Source organism: Eimeria necatrix, genomic scaffold, assembly GCF_000499385.1.
Source record: "Eimeria necatrix Houghton genomic scaffold, Enh_scaff69, whole genome shotgun sequence".
NCBI classification, from domain to species: domain Eukaryota; phylum Apicomplexa; class Conoidasida; order Eucoccidiorida; family Eimeriidae; genus Eimeria; species Eimeria necatrix.
This window is the reverse complement of record NW_013654523.1, coordinates 112,322-121,190: the sequence shown is the minus strand read 5'-3', so window position 1 is coordinate 121,190 and position 8,869 is coordinate 112,322. Positions and strand designations below refer to the sequence as shown.

The following is an 8,869-nucleotide window of genomic DNA, read 5'->3' as shown; positions in this document are numbered from 1 at the left end:
CAATTGCCTAACTGCGTGAAGAGGTGGTTTTACGGCACTGAGTTGTTGCTTTTTGGGGTGCTTGTTTATTTCTTGAGTGTCCCTTTGTATTGATAATGTCAGTGAATTGTGCTTTTGGTGTCGAATCTATGCGTTCGATTACCTGTGGCTTCTGTCTGATTTTTTGCCTTGAGCTGTATTTTTGCGCGTACCCTGCCGATAGTGTAGCGATTCTTGATTTATGTTCAACGATGCACGATGGTTTCGATAGCCGCTTGTTGTCTAAACATTTTGGGCGCTGGGTTTAAATGCGCGCTATTTGTAGCGTTGCTGCGACCCTTCTGCTGTCTACAAGCTCCTTAACTCATCTCTCTGAGGTGTGTTTGGTTAGTATGTTTGAAAACAGCAGCGCCATAGATCGAGTGGATTGAGTTGAGCTTCGCTCCTCAATGCAGGCTTCCATATTCCTGGTCTTGGGTTACTGGTTTTGTGACAGCAATGCGTGACCTGTGTTGTTGTCAGGTGAAACCTGACCCGCCGATGCGGGGCTGATCCTGAGAAAAACCATGGAAGCATCAGTTGCCTAACTGCATGAACAGGTGGTTTTACGGCACTGAGATGTTGCTTTTTGGGGCGCTGGCGTATTGTCTGATACACCAGTGCCCAGAAACGCATGTCAATGCTTCGATTTGACGGCATAGTGGTACGCCCGTTATTTCATTGAATATGGACTTGTCCTCAAGAGTCCCCGTGGAAATATCTATGCTTTTCAGTTAATATATCCTCTGGCTCAACAGGAATTATCCGCTGGAATTATCAAATGCTTATAAACTGACTGACTGGTGCTGAGTTTTTTTCATTGAGTTCCTTTTGGCCCGCTGATGATGATCTGATTCCACCCTGTCGTCTGACTTACGATGACGATTTCAGGATTACATGCATCACCATCTGAAACCTACATGCTCTTCATTCATGTTCATTTTTCGCTTTGTGGCTGATTGTTTAGTTCTATGGGCACCAAAATGTCTAGGTGTTTTAGCCATTGGGAATGCGTGCCACTAGTAGCAGTGCTGCGACCCTTCCGCTCTGTACGAGCTAGGTTAGCGTGTATCTCTTTCTCCTTTGTCAACGAGCTAGTTAATGCGCCTTCATCGCTTTGAGATCAGGTTGATTAGACAATATTCGAGACCAACGGGTGCTGTATATTGAGCTCTGTTCCTCAATAAGAGCTTCTGTATTCCTCATCTTGGGCTACCGGTTTTGTCGCAGCAATGTGTAACATTTATTGCTGTCAGTTGACACCCGGCTCGCTGATGCGGGGCTGACCGCGAGCCGATGACCGCGAGGCGGATGCCAGGTTGATCCTAGCGAAGCATTTGCGGCTTTCCCAGGGGCTACTGCTAGCAGTTAACTTGGAGAAAGGGCACCGGCATTGTTGTCGAACTTTCAGCACTCCGAAAATATATTTTCGCAGTATATAAGTCCTACGTGTCTCACGGTGAGGTACGCACTTTAATGCGATTAGTAGGGGATTATTAGGAGCCCACGTAGTTTCTGATAGTGTTGTAATCGAATTAGGTTCATTAGGTTCACTCACTGGGCATCAGTTCCCAAGTTTAGAATATGAAATGAAACAGGCGCTATGCAATGATCTTCAGCACGCTACTACAGGAAAGCCCCACGAGGCAGTGGTGTAGTGGCTATCACTGAGATAGGACCGCTGCCCCGGCAGACCTTCAGCTGGCTCAGGTGAACAGCTACGTACGCTCCACCTGGCCAGTGGGTGCAAGTAAATATTGCAGAATCTTTTCATTTCTGGAGTTAGTAAAAAAGGTACGTTGACCGAATGGGCCGAAGCAAGTGAAGCCGGCGCTCCATGCATTTTGCCTAAAGTGCTTGCCCCCCCCCCACCCCTGCTGTTGCTTTCCTTCCACATCGAGGCTGGCCGTTTTACGAGCTATCGCCTGTCAAATCGACAGTATCGGGGTCAATGCCGTGCCTGGAATTTTAACGAGAACATAGATTCGCTAACAAGCATCGGTGAGGCAGCGAACGCCCATGTGCGGAGTCGATGCGTGGAACATCCAATGAAACAGATGAAAGAGGGGAACGGAACTGCGTTGCTTACCGCCGAAGGTTTGCGCGCTCAAGGGCGTACGGCCAGCATGTCGTATTGTAGTTGTGGTAATCTGGGATGGAATATGACCTGGGGAGCGAAGTACACTTCTACACACCATACGCTTACAGCTTCGGCAAGAGAAGTGATGAACGATACGATACATACACTTTCCTACTTTGATGAGATCAACTTAGCTTCGCCGTAGGTTACAGTTTCGTCCGCGTGATGAAAATATCGGCGAAAAGAGGAAAACGGATAGTCAAGCAAAAGAAAAATAACAGAACAAGAACACCCGAAAGAAGCTAACCACAACGTCAGCTACAAATGTGGCCGAAGAGGCACAGAAGAAAAGAACAAGCGATTCGCAGGAACTAGACAAAGGCAGACTAAGGGGACTGTATGAATACTTGACTTAAACTATTGAAGTGCGCTTCCCAGTTGCATTTACAGCTTTTCTTATTGCCGATCACTGTTTTGTTCGTGTTTATCGGCATTTACGTTTGGCTCACCATCGCGCATATTTGTCAAGAGCCACAATCCCCACAACGCTGCCCCAAAATGTCTTTGAAAACCAACCCGACTTGAACAAAAGGCCCATGTGCGCCATTGCCTGAAGCTAACACATAACGCGAAAGTGAATTCGTCTACACCAAACATAGATGAAAGAAACAGACACGCCACGTGTGGATAAATGGAAGGGCACGTGTAGCAGAATTTAATGAACACAATCAAAAACCCAATAAAACCGACGACGAGCCACCGAGCGTTGCCTAACAGAGCAAAACGCCTGAACCACGAAAAGCTAATATGCTGCTACGTAAGACCACAAAATCATTAGATCCCCTTGAAGCCAACGTTTGTATTCTACAAAGCTGTTGGCTTGCGGAAAGCTCAAGTAAAAGATATCTTATCAAGCTTTCTTGTTCAGTTGTACTGGGAAGAACTCTATGGCAATGTAGAGGCACGAAGATTCTGAACCTGCAACTCCGAGCCCATACTTGAAGCCGGTGGGAAACAAAGCCGCTGTTTTCAGACTGAATAAAAGTTGAAACGGCGAAGAAAAGAGCTTTTTTTCACTCCACTCGTACCTCAGACGACGCCTTGTTCCAGTGCTTACCACGCAGTATTTGGTCCTTTCCCTTGTCAATTTCGTATTAATTACTGTGGTCACAAGCTTATAAGGCCTAAATCTCTAAATTAGGTATTGTTTCCTCAAACCAAAAGGTACCAGCTGTGTGCTGCAGAAGAAAAACCAGTTGAAGCCAGCCCCGAAGCTGCCGACGCTGAGTCCTATTGTGTTCTAGTAAGTTCTCCTGTGCTTTTAGTTTCTTTGCAGGTAAGTTCTGTAGTCTCCTTCATATTATTATGGATATTATTATGGATATTTTTGCCTTTAGGCAATACTTGTGACGATCGTAGGAATCGTTGTGAGGTGTGGCCGATCATGCTGAGCCAGTACTCTGCAAGCAGTTGTATGTATTTCGAAATTTGTGTTTCTGTTTTCCTTCTTTGCTCCCTCTATTTTCATTTGGTTCTCCTAGCCACATGTTTACTGGCCAATTTGCCTTCCTTTTCATTTTAAAGGCCTTGAGTCTTTTGTACACGGAGGCTTCTTCTAAGAAAGCAGCACAAACAAGTGCAGATCTGTAGCCACGGCCATGGAGAAACGAAGCGAATCTGGATGACGCAATGTCTTTGTAAAACTAAACTCTAGAGTATGTCAAGGTGTTCGGGACTAACACGGGCACACGGTGGCAGGTAAGCCAGTAAGTGCAGAAAACTCGAGCGATTCCCTTTCGGTTTTGATAACGGTGTCCCTTTCGGTTTTGATAACGGTGCCGGGATTTGTGTGAAGCAGGCTTAAAAGCTTCGGCTAAGTGTCCTCCATCATTTGCACGTTTCCATGCGATTGATCGAGATGATAATGTTGCCCATACGTTGCTTCTCTTCATCGGTTAATACTTCGTCTGTAGTTGGGCGACTCAGGTGCTACCGTGCATTCATGACTGCATCCTGTCGACATATTCCAAGAATTTGAAATTTTTCTTCTGCGGTACCTCAAGCAGGCACACATGGATGAGCACCAATATCAGGGGGCGCCAAGCCCTAAAATGCCATCGTCTTTATATGGGTTAAACCCCTATCTTCAATTCTACTTGGCGACCTGCCTTTAGGCCCAAATGAAAACTGTGTGGCATAACCACTTAGTTAAACCAGCACGAGCACGACGTCACAGCTTTGTTGGGTTCACCGTTCGCTGGCTACGTATTTTCAAAAATAATTCGTAATTAGAGTTCAACCGGCGCGGGTGCAGGGCCTCACCTGTACAGATGCACAGGCCAAAGAAGAAAGCTGATGGAGAGACACAAAAGCAGCTGAAGTGTGCCCCGTCTACTATCTTCTCCTTTAGTATCATTGGCCTATTTACTTAGTGGAAGTGCCCACATTGCATCGCTTGCTTGCACAGAAATCGAGTTTTACGGGATCTGTTTACTTCCCGTTTTTCCGCACTGGAGCCTAACGCAGTATGTAGATTCGTCTCGTGACGCAGCACCCGCTGAATTTGCATCCACTTCCGTACTTGTACATATCTAATTCATATTTTTTCTCCAGAAGTCGTAGCGAAGTTATGCGCACGAAAAAACGAATACTACAGCAGTTCATCGCGGTCCACGCTACAACTACGGAACTGGGCGATGTTCATTTTTAGCGCTAAGTCGTGAAAGCACTACTATCTTCACGCCCGATGCGGTACGGTGAGAAATGGAAAGACAAAGAAGAACAAGCTCAACAGGCCTGGTCAAAGGGAAAGGGGGAGAGGCCAGCACAAACGAAAAAGAAAAGTTGCTAAACAAAAGCAACAGAAAACGCCAAATGTGATAAACGAAGGGACGAAAATTTATGTTCGGGATGTGGACTCAGAGAGCGCTTTTTTCGTCTGCATTTTCGGCGGACGGAAAAGGCAGTGAACCATCGCGAGGCAAACTAAATAGGTACTGGCCAACACGGAGAAACAGCAGGAGCGAAACAACTGAAGGAAGAGGGACTAGCAATCGATAAACAAAAAGGGAACTTGAGGAGAGAACAAGAAAAGGAACACCGGAATAGTGAATGCCGAAGCACACGCGACAAGCTCAAATAATTGCGTTTCCCTCCGAAAGTGCATTCGATTCGGAATGCAAACAATGCGTGGCTCACATAGCTTATTCTGCAACGATTCATCTATATTGCTTTTTACGTTTCCTTCCACGAGCGAACTTCCTGTCCTTCAGGAGCCTCAAGAGTCTGAAGAGCGCATGAAAGTGCAAAAAAAAGAACAAAAGGCAAAAAGAGGGACAAAATCGAACAAAGGAGCAAAGGTACCAACAAACTACATCGGAAAGACGCGTAAACAAATAATGTGCTGGACACGAAGGAAACTAGGCACAAGCGTATTGGTGTTTAACTAAGCAAATAGGTGTTTCATGTAGCTAGTAGAAAATCACCTTCTCGTAATCTTTATCTTTCACATCTGCCCAATTTGTTGACAGAACAGTGCCCCCTGATGTTTGCTGCAGGCAACAAAAACAAAGAGAGGCGGACCGAAGTAATCGAACGTCTCGATAATCAATTAGCAACCTAGCTACGAGAGTTTAGTGACTCACCATCTTCAGCCGCTCTGGTTTGTGCGCTTCATTTTACGGTGTTCAAACAAAAGGGAAACTACGACGAGCCAGGCAACGCAAATCCATTTTTTTGCTGGGTGCCAGTTCAACAGCAAGGCTAATCATTTAGCTCATGGCTGGTTGCTTGGCTAATCTGATTATTGGGTTGCTCTACTCACAAACGACTTGATCATAGCTCTCCGGGTATCTTCGTCTCCTCTGCCGTATATGTCTCTAAACAATTTCTGCAGAGCTTGTTCCCCCTCTAGCTGTTCGGCCTCTAGTTCCGCTGTTATTTCCTGAAGGCACAAGTAGCCAACTAAGAAAAAAATTGTAGACTAATGCAGTGAAAATCCAACCACTGTGCAATGTGAAGCGATTTACGGCGATTTCTACTGCCATGGGATGAGATACTCTCTTTGTGCAGTTGCTCGTATGCCAGTGGTGCTCAGCATGAAATTATCAGCAAATATGTAGCAGCACATGCTGGAAACGATGGAGAAATGCATAGTGCTCAAGAATGATGGAGTCGGAAAGTAACTAAAATGTGGCAAGAAAACAGTGACGCATTTCTATAAAAACGCGAATACTCTTTAAAAAGTGCATAGGCAGTATACCTTCTCAACTTTGTCCCAGTCTACCTTCTTCTTCGAGGAAGGATATACCCGCGTCACTGGAGCTTCTGGCTGCGGCATCTGCTGCTGCTGCTCCTGCTGCAACTGCGGCTGCTGTGGGCAGTGCTCCTTGACTGCTTCTAGGGCCGCCCATGCTTGTCCCACTTCCTTCTTTGCCAATACAACTTCGAGTTTCGTCTGAGAGGAAACTGCACGTTTAACTTGAGCTCAGGCTAGCGGAATGGGATAAAATAAAATGTGCTGCAAAGAAGAGCGACTGGCAAGTGCCGCGAATGTTCGTTGATGCCAATATACCGCGTTTTAGTTTATGCTCAGTTTTATTTTCCCAGAAACCTACGCTGTGTGTGCCCCCAACTTCTGGAAAATTAGGTGTAACACCACGAGACCAAACTGACTCACTTTGTATATTTCATGAGAGCTTTGCTCTGGAATGATTTCGTGCCTGAGCTTTTGAATATGAAATATGTATTTTTTGTTTTGATCTGTTGCTTCTTCGCTTGAGCTTGGATTTCTAATCTCCACGGTGATACTTTGCGAAGATGTGGAGATGTTGATGTCTTCAGGCTGAAGAGACTTCACAAAAAATGAAATGAAGACCTTCTCCGCGTTCTGCATCCACTCAAATCTGCAGTATACATGCAGCTCGAAAACCAGCCACAAATTCACCTCAAAGCAGGTAAAAAAGAAATCCAGCTATTTCCGCCTGAACTCTGGGGTCTGCCAGCAATGGCCAACTTCAGCGGATGTATTTTCTTCAAAGTAAACTTGAGACACTTACCGTGGGATGAAGCCAGTGTCCCCAGACGGCCGCATGGTAACTGATGGCTTGTATTAGGTACACTTGAATTTTTTTGTTTGATTGTCATTCAATCAACAAAATTTGACCGGCCGAATCAACTGCTGACTAGAAAGAAGACACCATCGAAATGAAACTTCAAGCTCAAATCCCAAGCCCACTGCAGTTACGTGCACAATTAGCAATACGTAAGACATACCTCTACGAAACAAATTTAGCTTTGAATTTCCTCAAATTTCATTTTCAAGTTGTAATCTGAACCGAATTAAGATAAGACAAACTCGCACCACTCTAGCTTTAACGGGGCTTTCGTCACTGGGGCCCCCCAGGATGAAGTCCCGCATGCATGGATACTGTATTTAAGAAATTCTCCGAAACTCCCCTGCTTTTTTAAAGTATAAAAATCAGTAAGGTAGCAGTCTTACAGGCACATCTACCTTCGCCTAAGCACGGGCCATTCAATTCCGATTTCCACATGGCGGCAATTCAAGCTTTAGCGTATGTAGACCGAAGTTTTTACAAATTCGTTAAATCTAGTACGTCTTGAATCGTATCACTGTAGCAGTATAGCTGGCTTCTGCACCATCAGAAAAGGTGTCGATGCAATTAATTTCTAGTGAGGTGGCGCTTCTGTTCGGAACTTCTGAAAATGAGCTAAATCTCGCTTTTAACTACGCCTTAATCTACTCTTCGCGCGTGCTACCAGCCTCCCCAGGGCGTCGCCGCATGCAAGGCTGTCTCTCGCACTGAGACCTGCACCTTTTTATGTGGACTTTTGGCTTACTGGCTTTCGTTCTTTAGCATCCCTAATCAGCGTATACTATTTTTCATTGTGGGCTAGCTACTTCCTCATCCTTCTCCGGTAGTTGTAGCTTCGCTGCCCTCAGCCGTAGCAAACTCGGACGAAATCCTTTCGTGTCCCTTATAGTTTTTCTTCGTGTTTCCGGGGACTCTTTAGACTGTTCAGATGAGTTACCACGTACGGCGCGTAGGCGCTATCTTGCTACGAAAGGGCAAAAAATATGTACTTTAGATGAGCGTAGTGACGTGACGCTTGAATAGCCGAATGCCATACAAGCCACACCTTGAATTCAACATTCCTGTGGTTCGCTGCGAGAGCAGTGTGGCTGCGAGACCAGCGACTGAAACTAGCACGTTATTCCTTGAAATTGCCTCGACGACACAACTGAGAGTAGGAAACGCCTTCTGCCTCCTGTGGGTCGCGGTCATGTGGTTGTGCTGCACGTACAGCAAGCATCGGAAACTCAAAAATCTGGTGCGTGAGTGCGCCACATGACGTTGAGGCAGACCTGCAAACACGGAAATTCGAAAAAAAGGGGAGCTGAGAGTTGTGAGACTGCTATCGGCTGGTTTCATCGGGTTGGCATGCTGCGGCCTTCTCGAGCTCGCAGAATTCTGGACGCTTGCGCTACGCTGAAACGCAAGCTCGTAAGAGGAAGGGCTGATCTTTGTCCGTGCTGTGCTGTTGCAATGCTTCTCGGTGCCGTATTGCTGTCGACGCTGTTCAGCGGCAAACAGAACTACTTTTTGAGAGGTGACCGATGCGGCTCTCCTCCCGAATTTGCGGGTGCAGGATTTCAGATGTGGCTTGCCGGTGCGCGTGCTGGATGACCCCACGCATTTTGACGGCACCTGAACACAACGCTATCAAAGTTTGCCAGGAAGTCAAGCCATC

The 8,869-nt window shown here is 46.1% G+C and overlaps 2 protein-coding genes across 2 annotated transcripts; both read right to left on the bottom strand.

Annotated features, from left to right (window-relative positions):
• Nucleotides 1–1,929: 1,929 nt before the first annotated feature.
• Nucleotides 1,930–2,705, bottom strand: ENH_00071430 (hypothetical protein, conserved; the record flags this gene model as incomplete). Its single annotated transcript, XM_013582571.1, has 3 exons — nucleotides 1,930–1,978; nucleotides 2,108–2,185; nucleotides 2,608–2,705. 3 exons carry the CDS (start codon nucleotides 2,703–2,705, stop codon nucleotides 1,930–1,932), a joined length of 225 nt encoding a protein of 74 aa, XP_013438025.1.
• A 2,627-nt stretch (nucleotides 2,706–5,332) lies between these two features.
• ENH_00071420 (SGS domain-containing protein, putative) lies at nucleotides 5,333–7,190 on the bottom strand (the record flags this gene model as incomplete). The annotated part of the gene is made up of 6 exons (XM_013582570.1): nucleotides 5,333–5,383; nucleotides 5,584–5,649; nucleotides 5,922–6,041; nucleotides 6,360–6,554; nucleotides 6,777–7,002; nucleotides 7,156–7,190. The coding sequence occupies 6 exons, from the start codon at nucleotides 7,188–7,190 to the stop codon at nucleotides 5,333–5,335; spliced, it is 693 nt and encodes a 230-aa protein (XP_013438024.1).
• Between the last annotated feature and the right edge of the window lie 1,679 nt (nucleotides 7,191–8,869).